The following is a 14421-nucleotide window of genomic DNA, read 5'->3' as shown; positions in this document are numbered from 1 at the left end:
ATACAGAATATGTGTGTGTGTGTGTGTGTGTGTGTGTGTGTGTGTGTATCAAGTTCATTAATCACTGTTTGGCCTGAAGCCTTTCCAAGGCTTCGTTTTATAATTCAAAATGAGATTTCCTTGGAGATTTGGTATATTTGATTCATTTCCTTCATCCATTCAACCCGCAATATTTTTTTATTCCCAGTAGGGAAAATATTTTTATTGTACCGTAGCGCTCCCTTATAATTGCTCACAGGGTTTTTTCTCCTCACAAGGCCTCAAACCATTACCCTGAAAAGAAGGTTGTGTTGAGAGATGCCTCTGGATGAGATGGCTGTGTCATACCAATCAGGACAAGCAGGAGAAGGCAGGACAAGAAGCAATGGATGGAAACTAATCAAGGAGAGAAGCAACTTAGAACGGAGGAGAAATTTCCTGACAGTTAGAATAATTAATCAGTGGAACAGAAGTTGCCTCCAGAGGTTGTGATTGCTCCAACACTGGAAGTTTTTAAGAAGGGATTGGATAACCATTGGTCTGAAGTGGTGTAGTGTTTCCTGCCTAAGCAGCGGGTTGGACTAGAAGACCTCCAAGGTCCCTTTCAACTCTGTCTTTCTCTTCTCTTCTCTTCTCTTCTCTTCTATTCTACTTTATCCTAATAAATAAAATAAAAATAAATAAAAATCTAGGCAAGCATGTCTGTGAGCTGGCTTCAAGCAGATCACGCTTGCTTGTTCAACAAACCAAGGTCTAATATCCTGGCTTGCTGCAGTCTATGAGTTCCTTACCTTTCCCTACGTTGATGTCATTGATAAAATCCCTTATGCAGATATTAGATCAGGGCAGAGGTGGTATTGAGCCAGTGCTTACCGGTTCAGGCGAAAAATGGACAAACAGGAGTGACTTCCGATTTGCCTGTAGGGCGGTTTTTTTGTGCTCCAGAGGCTTCAGGGAAGCTCCTGAAGCCTCTGGAGGGTCTCTAGGGGGGTGGGGGAGGTTGTTTTCACCCTCCCCAGGCTCCTATAAAGCCTCTGGAGCCCAGGGAGGGTGAAAAAAGTATGCCAAAAATGGGGGGGAGCGCTGGTCATACACGCATGCACGCTGGTGTCATAGCTATTGCATTATGGGTGTGGCACGCCTGCATACAACCCCCCCCCTTGCGCTCCCCCCGCTTTTGGCACGGGAGCCAAAAAAGGTTCCCCATCAGTGGCTTAGGCAGTATCCTGACCAGTGATGTGCAGTGAGGTTTAGGGCTGGTGAGGCTGGTGACGTCATCAAATTATCATCATGAAGGGAGGACTGTGACAACTTTGATCTTTGCAAGGGTGCAAACAAAATACCCCAGGATCGCGGTGGCGGGGACAGCAACTCCTTCTGCTGCGCTGTGGAGAAGAGCCGCAGAAAGGAGGGGAATGGGACCACGTGTGCAGGAGGCTCCTCAGCACCAGCCTCAGATCAGCGCGAGCTGCGGTCCCCCTCCCCTGCACACGTGGTCCCATCCCTCTCCTTCCTGAGCCAACATGAAGGGGATCGCAGTTGCGCTGAGGAGCCTCCTGCACACATGGTCCCATTCCCCTCCTTCCTGTGACTCTTCTCCACAGCGCAGTGGAAGGAGTTGCTTTCCCCGCCACCGTGATCCTGGGGTATTTTGCTTGCACGCGCAAGAAAGAGATGAAAGAGAAAAGGGGAGATTTTTTTTTTCTTTTCATGATGAGAGCGGTAAGGCTCTGCCTCCCCTGCCTCCCCTGACTGCACGTCACTGATCCTGACTAATGGGAAGCTTTAAAGGCAGGACTAGAACTCCCTCTCTCCTGGTGATCCCAAGTCAACCAGCTGGTTTTCATGGTTAAGGTGGGATTAGAAGTCAGACTCTCCCTGTGATTGGCTCAAACTCACCCAGCTGGCTTTCATGGCGAAGGAGGGATTAGAACCCAGACTCTCTCTGTGATTGGCTCAAAGTCCTCCAGGTGCCTTTCATGGTGAAGACGGGATGAAGAACTCACTGTCTCCTGGTTTCTAACCTTATTCCTTAACCACTAGGCAAAACTGTCACATTGAAATACTTCCTCTTTCCTGGTTTTCTTGATCTCTCCTTGAAAAAGTCATATATTGCAAAGAGAAGGAGATGCACCAGAGGTGGGTTCCTACAGGTTTGGACCGGTTCGGCCGAGTATGTAGTAACTTGGGCCGCCACGCCCCCAAACCAGTTGTATCATCAGCGGCGCCATTTTGTTTTTTGGTTCTTCAATCTTCATTGCAAAATTGTAATTTTTTTCCCTTTTCTAACATGCACATGCACAGAACTTTTAAGGTGCAAATGCGCACGCACGCAAAAAAGCTTTGCATGCCGAACCGACAGTAATGCTGGTAGCAACACACTCCTAATATGCACATAATCGATTGGGCCGATTTCTCTCTGAAAAATAGGTATTAATTTTGGACTTACAGCTGAACTTCAGTGCCAGGGGGCAGAAAGCAATTGAGTTTTTTTGAAATGTTAAGCTAGGATTTTTTCTTTTTCTTTACAAAGACAGCTAAGCTTCCTCTGCAAATTTGGGAGCGGAGATTTCATTACCCATAGGCAGCTTGTCCCTCTGCTACACTATTAATTTTGGCAGGATGCCTCTCAGAGTATTGCAAACCTCATCGTGGAAAACATGCAAGCAATCAGATTACTGCATTCTCCTCACCAGACAGAAACAAAATCTTATTAAGAAAACAGAAACTAGACAAATGTTGTATTTTTATCCAGGGAGGGAGGGAGGGGGAAGGAGAGAGACAGAGATAGAGACAGAGAGAGAAAATCAGGAATAAATCCTACTTACTGTATTTTTCGGAGTATGAGACGCACCTTCCCCCCCCCCAAAAAAAGAGGGTGAAAATCTGTGTGCATCGTATACACTGAATACAGCACTTTTAGCCTCCCGAAATCCCCCACTTCGCAAAAATGCAGTTGCAGAGGGTTTGGGAAGCCTGCAAAGTACTCCTGGGACCTGGGGAGGGCAAAAACGAGTGAAAAACAGGCCATTTTTTGCTCATGTTTGCCCCCCACCCCCCACCCTCAGCCTGCAGGAGCACTTTGCAGGCCTCTCAAACTCTCTGCATGCCCTGTTTTTCACAAAAAAATGAGGCGTGCAGAGGACTTGAGAGGTCTGCAAAGTGCAAAAACCTTTTTTTTTAAATTTACCTCTTCAAAATCTTGGTGCATCTTATACTCCGGTGCGTCTTATACTCTGAAAAATACGGTATTTTAGATATATTTAGGACTTTGTCTTCTACTACTAATATTAATAGCCTTTCCCTAGCCTTTTCCCCACTCTCGGAATTAAAATAGGACATCCATCTGCATCGTTCTTGGATAATTTGACACATTTTCTCCTACAGTTTGTAAACCTGCGTATAATTTTTTTCTTCCTCTGGAGTAAATACAGCCATGTGCAGCTTCTTATCAGAAGAGCTACACTATCACATGCCTCAGGCTTTAGGTCAGGGGTGGGGAACTGTGGCTCTTTTGCGACTTGTGGACTTCAACTCCCAGAATTCCTGAGGCAGCTATGTTGGTTCTGGAATTCTGGGAGTTGAAGTCCACAAGTCTTAAAGTTCCCAAGTTTGGACACCCTGACTTATGATCACGACGGAGCCCAAAATTTCTGTTGTTAAGTGAGATGTTTGTTAAGTGAATTTTCCTCCATTTTATACCTTTCTTGCCTCAGTTGTTAAGTGAACCATTGCAAAAGGTAATGCAACAAAGCTTGTTCAATTATCTGTATTCTATGAAAGGTTATAGCTAAATAATAATAAAGGTTATAGGCAAAGAAAAACTTGCTTGGTAGCTATCCTTCATCTGATTGTAGCCAATGAGCATGAGTGTTTAGAGAGCCAATCAGGTGTCATCTTCTGTTGGCAATGAGCCAATCAGGTTGCCTAACTAAGTATTAACTGACATGGTGATAATATTTGTGTATCTCGTTTTTTCTATGACGATAATTTTTGTATATCTTGTTTTTCTATGTGTTTCACTTTCCTTCTTTAAAACTGCTATTCTAATAGCAAATCTTTCATAAAAGTCATTGCATTACATTCTTGATTAAATTATCTTTCCACTGATATATAATTTTATGGCACTACTCCCCCCCAAAAAAGTGGTGTTATTAGCCATCAAACCTCAAAAATACACTTTTCCCAAAAGGTTTCCACCATTTTGGCCACTACTGTATAATAAGTGGCCTGTATATCCATTGGTGTATCCTGAGGCAATTTGTTTTTGAAGTTAGAAGTTAGTTAGTCAGACTGTGGATTTATTAAACATTCTTGGGGAGGGTCAAATGAAGATGGTAGCCATCCCTGTCCAATCAGAGCAAGCCGATTTTTGACATGTGATGCCCAAGGGAACTAAGCCAAACTTTAAGCTGTTTGAACAAACCTAGACTGAACAGCACTCATTTTAAGGCATGTTCTGTACCAGGGACAGAGGTGGTATTCCGACATTCGGACGGGTTCACCTGAACCAGTAACGGACATCGAGGGTGAACTGGTCCAAACCGGCTGAACCCACCCACCCCGGTTGTATGCTATCCTATTTAGGCAAATTTTTCAGGCCTGGCACATGCACAGAAAGGTGGGCGCATGCAAGGTGAACCGGAGCTAACAAAATGCGAAGCCCACCGCTGACCGGGGATTTCAAACTCAAGACCCGTGGGCCGGATCCGGCCCGTGGGATGCTTAGATCTGGACTGCGGGGCCACCTTGGAAAGTTTGACGCCCCTGTTCTATGCTGACAAATGTTTGTGATCTTTGACATGTCTACCAATTGCACGTTTCTTGGGTTCACCAGTGTCCAAGCTAAAAGGAATCCAAACCTTATAAATCACCAATATCAGGATTCCAGTTTGTGCTATTTGTCAGTCTCTGCTTTATCCCAAATATTAATGAAAGCTGAGATCTTTAATGCGCTTCTCAAAGCCAAGGACTTGACCTTCGTCAAGTAACTTGATGAAACATCGATTGTGTGATTTGTAGCATTAGCTACATTCAGCAACCTGGGAACAGTTCCAGGGTTAGTAATGGCATCTTGCATTTTGTTGGAAGAAAAATCCAGTTCGGTTCCAAGCTGGGAGAAAGGCGCTGGAAATAAAATGGAGGTTGGCTAGGTGCAAGGAAAGAAGGTTTATTTAGATTCCAAAAACTTTACTGATAGAAGCATGTTTCTGGGGTGGCCGATCCCTTGGCTAAAGAATGGATGGATTTTTGGAAGTGAACCAGATAGATATTTCTTCCAACACTATTATGTCTTGGAGGTCATGTCCTGTTCTTAGAATTTGGGTGGGGGGAATGTAAATTCTTAATCCCATCCGCTGGAGCTGAAGGTGTTTTGTTTACGAATAGATTGTCCCGATCTTTTTAAATGGGTCCAAAATATCCATCTCTAAAGACTTCAGGCATTTGCTGCACTTAACTATTCTTATGGCAGTGTTAAACCTCTTTCCTGTTACTGCCTCATTGTTGTTATTAATGCGCTTGGCCAACCAAGTATGTAACATGTGGTAGCGCCAGGGGTGGGTTCCTGCCAGTTCTAACCTCTTCTATAGAAGAGGTTCCACAAATCTACAGTGCCATTTAGAACCGGTTCCAGCTCCCTCCCTCCCCCTGCCCGTCCGCACATCATCAAGATTGGGCTTATTATCCGGGGAGGTCTTATTTTCAGGGAAACCGGGTACATATATATTATATGTATGTACCGGGTACATATATAGTATATGTATATCTATGTAGATATGTATATCTATGTTTCTTCATAGATATATAGATATATGTATATATAGATATATGTATATCTATGTTTCTTCATAGATATATGAAGTACATACATATCTATGTATGTACCGGGTACATATATAGTATATGTATATCTATGTTTCTTCAAAACATAGAACATCAAGTCAAAAACCACGTCAGTCCGAATAAAACTCAGAGGCTTCTATCTTGTGGCTCCCATTTTGAATTTTTCTTTTTTTAAATTACCCACTGTGGAAGCCTCTGTAGGATTACAAAAATCCTCATTTGCTAGTTGTCAGGGCAACTGATATACTGTAGGTCTTAAACCAGCCCACTGATAAACTCCTGTCCTTTTCAAATCCGCCACTTGTCAGAAGAACATCACTGATTCATTTCATCCCTCCTATTTTTATCTTTCTCTCCCTCCTTCTCTCTTTTGAGATCATTGCTGTTTGTTCCTTTTATAACTAGGTTAAGTTTGATCTTTGACAGTCCCTGGGAACCTGCTAATTGGCGCACCTTTTAGCATACCTATGCTAAGAAACTACAGTACTTGCTCTCTTTTTTTAAAATAAAGCATTTAAGACTGTATGAGCCATGTTGCAAATTAATATTCGCCTTGGCCCACTGAGAGATCAGAATGAGAACAAGACAGACCCAGACTTCAGAGGATAATCAGAACTGCAGAAAAGACAATTATTGGCAACCTGCCTTCCATTGAGAGACCTGTACACTGCACGAGTCAAAAAGAGGGCAATGAAAATATTTACAGACCCCTCACATCCTGGACATAAATTGTTTCAACTCCTACCCTCAAAACGACAGTATATAAAATATAAAATATATAAGTATATATTCAAGAGCGAGATAATAAGGTGGGGGGGGGGAACATAACTAGGGTTGATTAGCGAAGGTAAGGGAATAAGAAATGATACTAAATTATATCTGGGTTTGCGTAAATACCATCCCAAGGAAACATAAACTGAGTTTTGAAATAGACACCAACAACAATAGAGAAAGAAAGGGAGAGAGGAGGAGAGAATGAAAGGAAGATGGGGGAAAGAAGAAAGAGGTAAGAAGAGGAGGGAGAGAAAGAGAAGGAGAGAGGGTAGGAAGGGGAAGAGGAAGAGTAGGAGTAAGAGAAAGGGAAGGGAAGAAGGAAGGGCAAGGAGAGGAGGAAGGAAGGAAGAAAGTAGAGAAGGGAGGGAGGGAGAAAAGAAAGGGAAATTAAGGTGATGTTACAACAGGAGGAAGGGATGGTAAATAAAGCAATCCAAACTGTATATTATAACCTAGTAAGTGAAATAATAAATGTATAAGAATGACAAATGTAAAGAACAATAACAATTATGTAAATGTATACTTAAATGGTATGTAAGAGAATAAAAAATATAAAAGTTATTTGGAGAAAAAAACCAATGGTATAGAGCATTGCACACCAGTTTTTCCCCAAACGACATCACTCTTCTTAACAAATAATTCCCTCAACACTGTCAAACTATTCACTAGGTCTGCATTACTATTACTATTAATCTTCTCGTCGTTCCTATCACCCCACTTATGACTGCAGGACTATAACTTTGCTGCTTGTATCCTTACGATTTATATTAATATTGATTGCTTCCTGATTGCTTATTTGTACCCTATGACTATCATTAAGCAGTGTATCTTATGGTTCTTGACAAATTTATCTTGTCTTTTATGTACACTGAGATCATATGCACCAAAGACAAATTCCTTGTGTGTCCAATCACACTTGGCCAATAAAGAATTCTATTCTATTCTAAAATGAGTATGAATTTAAAATGAGAAAATCCAACATTGGTAGGGTCAGGGTTGACAACCCCACTTCTCAAATCTTTTGGGGGGTGCTTAGTTCTGACCTGCAGGGCCACCCTGGAAACAGTGAAGGACCAGGCCATGGTGCCTCTGCCAGCAAAAATGGAGCTCTATTTTTGCTGGCAGATGGTTGCAGAGGCCATCCCGGCCAAAAACAGAGCACGCAAGGGCTGTGTGTGCCCACCCCAAGCTCCATTGTCGCTGGCAGAGGATTGCAGGAGGCTGTCGCAGCTGGAAACGAAGTTCCCGAGCCCATTTTTGCTGGCAGAACCCTTGCGCTACCACAGGTACCCCTGACACGAATGTCATGCTGGCCACGCTCGCCCTAGTCATGCCCCCCCCAGCCCCTCCAAGGTCAAACACAACCCCGATGCGGCCCTCAATGAACTTGAGTTTGACATCTCTGGTGTACATGCAAAGAAACAGGGAAAATACAGATAGCTCTTCAACTTACAACCACAACTGAGTTCAAACTTTCTGTTGCTGACAAACAAAATCGATGGGGAAGCCATATTCACTTAACAACTGTTTTACTAACTTAACAACTGAAACCATTCACTTAGCAACTGTGGCAATCAAAGTTATGAAAATGGGACAAAGCTCACTTAATCGACTCGCTTGGCAACAAGAATTTGGGCCCCCCGTTTTGGTTCTAAGTCGAGAACCACCTGTGTAATACGATGAGGTAGCACTTTTCAGTGCAGAAAACATAGCTGCCCTGTGAATTGCCACCGTGGCATTGTGTTCCTTGTTCAGAAAGAGGAAACGCGTTGTGGGTGGACATTTCTAGGTGGGTCAAGAAACAATCCTGCTTTAAAGCATGCATTTTTTCTGCCTCCGTTAGAGGGGAAAAGGTAGGCACGGAGAATTTTCTAGCGAGTGGAGCAGGGGTGGGTTAGGGTTACTACCAGTTCAGCATGCAAAACATTTTGCGCACAGGCAAAAAAAAATGATTCACACACACTCATGCCAGACGCGTGCGCCGTACGTGTGCACATTTGCATCTAAAATGCTCTGCGCATGTGCACAATGTTAAAAAAAGGAAAAAAAAATACATTTTTACAAAGAAGATTGCTCTGCGCATGCGCAGAACAGAAAATCAAGATGGCAGCCGCGGGGAATAGAACCGGTTAAGGCGCGTGTCCAACTGAGTTACTACCAACTCTATCTGAACCGGGCCGAACTAGTAGGAACCCACCTCTGGAAGAAAACATGGCTAATGAGAGGTGAAACTGTCTAAATTTCAACCCTTCTGTGAGAGTTGGTTGCCAGGTTCTATATTTTTATACAATTTGCAGTTTTTATGAGAACTCAATAGGCTAGATGGATTAAATTAGAAGTCCCAGCAAAGTATGACATGCTGTGGCTATAGAGCCGGAGTGTCAAACTCAAGGCCAGTGGGCTGGATCCAGCCTGCAGGGTGCTTAGATCTGGCCCATGGGGCCGCCCTGGAAACAGTGAAGGACCAGCCTACAGTGCTTCTGCCAGCAAAAATGGAGCACAAGAGGGCCGCATGCGGCTCTGCTGAGCTCCGTTTCCTCTGCCAAAGATTTGCAGGAGGCCAGCTCAGCCGAAAACAGAGCTAATGAGCCCGTTTTTGCTGACAGAGCACTCCGGCCATCATAGCCACCCTAACACGAGTGACGTTAAGCTGGCCATGCCCCCAGGCCTGCCCCATGTCCCACCCACACAACCCTGATGTGGCCCTCAATGAAATCAAGATTGACACCCCCGCTATAGAAGCACTGATAGTATGAGCTGTACTTTAATAACCACACAGAGGTTTGGTGCTTTCCTAATCACTCCTTCTTCTTTCATTTTCCGTCATGTTTTCAGCATACATTTGTTTCCTGGTGTGTGCCCTGGGCGTGACAGCGGGTGCCCATCGCTTGTGGAGTCACAGATCTTACAAAGCCAGACTGCCTCTGCGGATATTTTTGGCTGCAGCCAATTCAATGGCATTTCAGGTGGGTATTTAGAATGGATTGACACAACTATTGACACAGTTAGAACAATTAATCAGTGGAACAGCTTGCCTCCAGAAGTTGCGAATGCCCCAACACTGGAAGTCTTTAAGAAGATGTTGGATAGCTTTTTGTCTAAAACAGTATAGGGTTTCCTGCCTAGGCAGAGGGTTGGACTAGAAGACCTCCAAGGTCCCTTCCAACTCTACTATTGTATTGTATTGTATAACTGTTGAACTGTTCTTGAACAATCGTCTAAGGCCAACCTTGGCAACCTGAGGACCAGAGGTGGTATTGAGCCAGTTCTGACAGGTTCCCGAGAACCAATAGCGGAATTTTTGAGTAGTTCGGAGAACCGGCAAATAGGCTGGCCCCGCTCCTGCTGCCTCCCAGCTGATCTTCTTTTCTTGCCCTGAACAGGAGAATGGAGCTGGAAAGCAGGTTAGTGGGGTGGGGAGGGAATGGGGATTTTGCAATAACTTTCCCCCAGGAGTGGGGAGAGAATGGGGATTTTGCAGTATCCTAGCCCTGCCACGCTCACAAAACCACACCCACAAAGCCACGTCCACAGAACCAATAGTAATTTTTTTTGAATCCCACCACTAGTTCAACTCCCAGAATTCCCCAACCTATCATGCTGGGAGTTCACTTAACAACTGCAGTGATTGAGATTAATAACTCTGGCAAAAAAATATAGTAAAATCAGGTGCAACTGCCGGGCATGAAGCATCAAGACCACATGTTATGTCAGGGGAAAATATTTCACCCTGAACTAGATGAGGCTTAGACCGCGGCTTTTTCCAAACAGCATATCTTCAAGGAGCGAAAAATAAAATAAAATCCCGGAAACATATTCTAATTAAAAAAAAACTTTAATACAAAAATAATAAAATAGAAAATAAAACAAACCTATCTAATTGTTACATTTTGGCAAGAAAACAGTTTGTCTCCCAGCTTCCTGGCAGACGGACAAAGATCAAAAGGAAAGAGGTCTCTGGAATGTGTGATGTATATAAACATGTTAAGCATGCGCAATAAATCATTGCTGATAAAGCTTATGACCTGCGCAGTAATTCTTTCAGTAATTATTCAGTTCAGTTCGACTAGCAAACATTTAACGCAGTGACATGTTAGGTTCCATTTAAGCTGATTTATTGCTCATAAACAATAAAGTCTGTTAGTCAGCTAACAGTCAGCACTAAGGCCGCTTGTGAGAACCTGATGATTCCAGGCTAATTCCTTTCTTTTTTTTTCCAAAAAGTTTTATTGGTTTTTTAAAACATTTATAAGGAAAAGGGTAAGTGGAATGGTTACAAATTTTGGCAGTTGCAAGTGTGGCAGATGCCCCCTCCCTCCAAACTCATAGGTTACATCTAAATATCAAACATTAATACATAATCATAAAAAATCAGCATATTAATTCTAGAAAAAATAATTTTCAATCAGTTTATATAGTTATGATATATAGTCTAGATATAATTTCATTATTACTTTCGGTCTGTTAATAACATTGTGGTTTTCTTATTCATTTTTGTGATCTGAGCTTTCTTGGTGTTACCCCTTCACCCCCCGCTGGCAGAGCTCCGGCCCCTCCCGTGTCCTGTGTGACCATTGTGGTATCTTCTGTTTTTTCTAGGTTCGCTTTATTTTTTTCCATAAAGGCCTGTGCCTCTATGGGTGTGTTGATTCTGATTCTTGTCTCCTCCCAGAATATCAGCATACCTTCAGGCATCAACCATCTAAACCACACCCCCTTCTGGTATAGTTTATTCGCCAATTGCGAATAGTTTTTCCTTTTCTCCCTAATTTTTTGGGGAATCTGCTTCAGAATGGTTATCTCCCTGTCGTGGTATGTCAGTGTTTGCCCCCTTTGTACACCCAGAATTTCATCTCTTGTGCTTTTCCTAAGGAATTTAATATGAACCTCCCTGGGTACATTGTGTGTTCTGGCATATGCTGAATTCACTCTATAGACCAGATCTATCTCCCATTCCATCTGCTGTTTATCTTTGTGTATGTATTCAGCTAGAATATTAGTCATAATGTCCCTTATGTTTTCCCCATCTGTTTCTATTACATTTTGAAATCTAAGATAAAAGGACATTCTCTCAAACTCTGTTTTCATTTGTTGGATATCAAGTTCTTTGTTCCCCTTCTGTAAAGCCTCTACCCCCCCTCTCGCCTCCACCACCCCACCCTCCACAAGGTCCAGTCTCTGTGAGTTCTTATAAATTTGAACTTGATTCTCTTTAATTTCATCTTTCATTTTCCTTAGCTGTTTCTTGATTTCCTCCTGGCCCTGTAAAATTTGTTGAAGCATTTGTTGAAGGTCTATCTCTGTAGTCTTAGGTTGCATCAGTTCTGTTATCTTTGACTGTGTGGCTGGACTGGATGTTGCAGATGTTGGAGCAGAAGTGGCAAAGCCAGGTTTTCCAGGAGGTGGTCTTTTTGGAGACATGGTTTATAAAACAAAGAGATCAGTCAGTGTAGGAACTGGGCAGCTGGAGAAGTAGAGCAGGCAGGCGAGTCCAGAAGGCAGAGGATCCAAACAGGTGGCTCTCCCCCCTCCTCCTTCCCCAGGGGGCGAGAGCAGAATTTTAACAAGCCGCTTGTCCAAGGGGGGGGGAATCCCTCTCCCCTCTAGCCGCTCCTCAAAGAGTAAATCCGAAAGGTTAACTTTTAAAATTGCTGAAAAGTCTTTCAATTCAAAAGTAAGGGGATGAAGAGAGGAAGCATCTCACCGCACCGCCGCTGCTTCCTTCAGTTTTGCATTCTCCGATCGGCATGGGGCGAGACGCAGGCGCGTCCTCCAAAACTGCTCCCCGGTGCCTGGAGCAAAGCGGAAAAGCCCCCACCAGCCGCCGCCGGTGCCAGAGCCTTCCGCAAGCCGCTCCTTCGGCAGGGCACCTCTTCGGGGCGTCCTGTGCCCCCCCGAAGACGGGGGAAGCCCACCGAAGAGCGGGAGCGGGCAAAGTCCTTGCCCGTCGCCGTAGCCGCCGGAACCGGAAGTCAGGCTAATTCTTTTCTTGACTCCACCCCCAGGCTCTGCCTCTCTTTCTCTTACATCAGCTCACTTAACAACCACCTTGTTTAGCAATAGAAATTCCGGTCTCAGTTGTGGTCGTAAGTTGAGGACTACCTGGACATTAACGCTTCCATCCCGTAAGGGGCAAAGGCTCAATGGATGGGGCTGCTTATGGTCGGAGAAGACGTAATGCTGCTCTTCAGGCATGCTATTGTCCACAACTGAAATGTCCCTTGTGCTGGAATCAGGCTTACAAGAAGCTTCTGCTATTGTTACCAAGATAGTTATAAATGTTAATGATAGTGTGTGTGGGAGAGAGAAAATGGGCGCAGAAGAAGAAAAAAAAATACCATGTATATAAATAATGGGATTGTGAATTCGGTTTTATCCTGAGCGGGCATACCATATTTTCCGGCGTATAAGACGACTTTTTAAGCCCAAAAAATTATTTCAAAAATTGGGGGTCGTCTTATACGCCGGGTATACCAAAAAACCAAAAGAAAAGAAAAAGCAACGCCACCAAGCAAAAAGCCGCGCTGCCGCCAGTGTAGATGCTGGCCTTTCAATCAATAACCTCGGCGCTCCTTGCCTGGGCCCGTGGATGGATGAGCGCTGGGATGGCTTAGTAAGGTCTGGCTGGCGGTCTGGAGGAGGAAGGCGCTGAGCTCAAGCTACAAAAGCCCGGCGGAGCGGAGGCCTTCAGCCGGCTCACGGCTGCCTCAAAGTAGGGGGTCGTCTTATACGCCCAGTCGCCTTATACGGCGGAATATACAGTACTTGGGATTGTACAGGGCCTTGGTCAACCAGCAACTTGTGTTTGCAGAATTATTTATTTTCCAGTTTTTATTATCCAGGTAAAACTGAGATGCCACTGAAGATGCTGGTTTCGTGGCTCTATAACAGAGAAGTATTTAAAATGACGTAGGCTATAGGACAGGGGTCAGCAACCTGCGGTTCGGGAGCCACATGTGGCTCTTTTATCCCTCTTCTGTGGCTCCGTCGCTCAAAATATTGTGTCACAAATGCCAAATGTGCAACACCCGCCGGGATGCAATTTATTGAGCTTTTCGATCCCCAGTAGGCCAACCATGGATAAATCCACGAAAAGAAAAGTTGCAGAAGAAAACAGAACATTTATCTCAACTATGTATGCTAGTTTTGTGGTCGCTCAGGAAATAGTCAGCACAGGAAGGGTTTGGGGCTCCTGGTGTTTTCTTTTCTGTGGGAAATGGGTCCAAATGGCTCTTTGAAGGTTTATGGTTGCCGACCCCTGCTATAGGGTGAGAGATGTCTGCACCTGCTATGGTATTTATATAGAGCCCACCTGCTCTCCTCCTCAGGTGTGTGAGGTAAAAATACTTCTGAAGTCTCCGAGGAGGTAGAAGCAACAGAATAGCCTGAGGGAAATTTTCTTTGGAAACTAAGCCAGCTGCTATCTTTGATAGTACTTGACACAAACAGTTGTTTTTCTGACAAAACAATGCTGTGGCTTGTCCCAAGGATGCTTTTTTCAAAAGGCAAGTGGACTTCCTTTGTTTTTCTTTGAAGAGGTTTTTGCTTCTTGTTCTTCAGAACCGAAGAAGCTTCTTGGATGAGAAGTGAAACGTCCTCAAAGAAAAACAAGTGAAGTCCGGTTGCTTTTTGAAAAAGCATCTTGGGGACAACCGTGACGGATGACTGAGAATCTCCCTAGACAATCATCAACTTCATTTAACGACCCCATGATCCCTTGCGGAATGGAGTCTGGACAACTGAGTGGAGCTGGCAGAATGATTTAATGGCCGGATGCCCTTCCTGTCGCCAGTGCAGAGTTTTGTTCAGCAGATATATTCTCCG

The 14421-nt window shown here is 44.1% G+C and overlaps 1 protein-coding gene across 1 annotated transcript in view; it reads left to right on the top strand.

Annotated features, from left to right (window-relative positions):
- The window catches only part of SCD5 (stearoyl-CoA desaturase 5), a gene marked incomplete at its 5' end in the record, with an annotated part of 48556 nt that overhangs the window by 21432 nt on the left and 12703 nt on the right, over nucleotides 1-14421 (top strand). Inside the window, one exon of the mRNA XM_081959230.1 lies at nucleotides 9433-9563. Coding sequence (XP_081815356.1) covers nucleotides 9433-9563 — 131 coding nt within the window. The remainder of the gene's footprint in view (nucleotides 1-9432; nucleotides 9564-14421) is intronic.

Source organism: Natrix helvetica (genome assembly GCF_964273705.1).
Source record: "Natrix helvetica genome assembly, chromosome: 7".
Classification (NCBI taxonomy): Eukaryota; Metazoa; Chordata; class Lepidosauria; order Squamata; family Natricidae; genus Natrix; species Natrix helvetica.
Note: the sequence above shows the minus strand (reverse complement) of the source record. Positions and strands in the feature narration are given on the sequence as shown.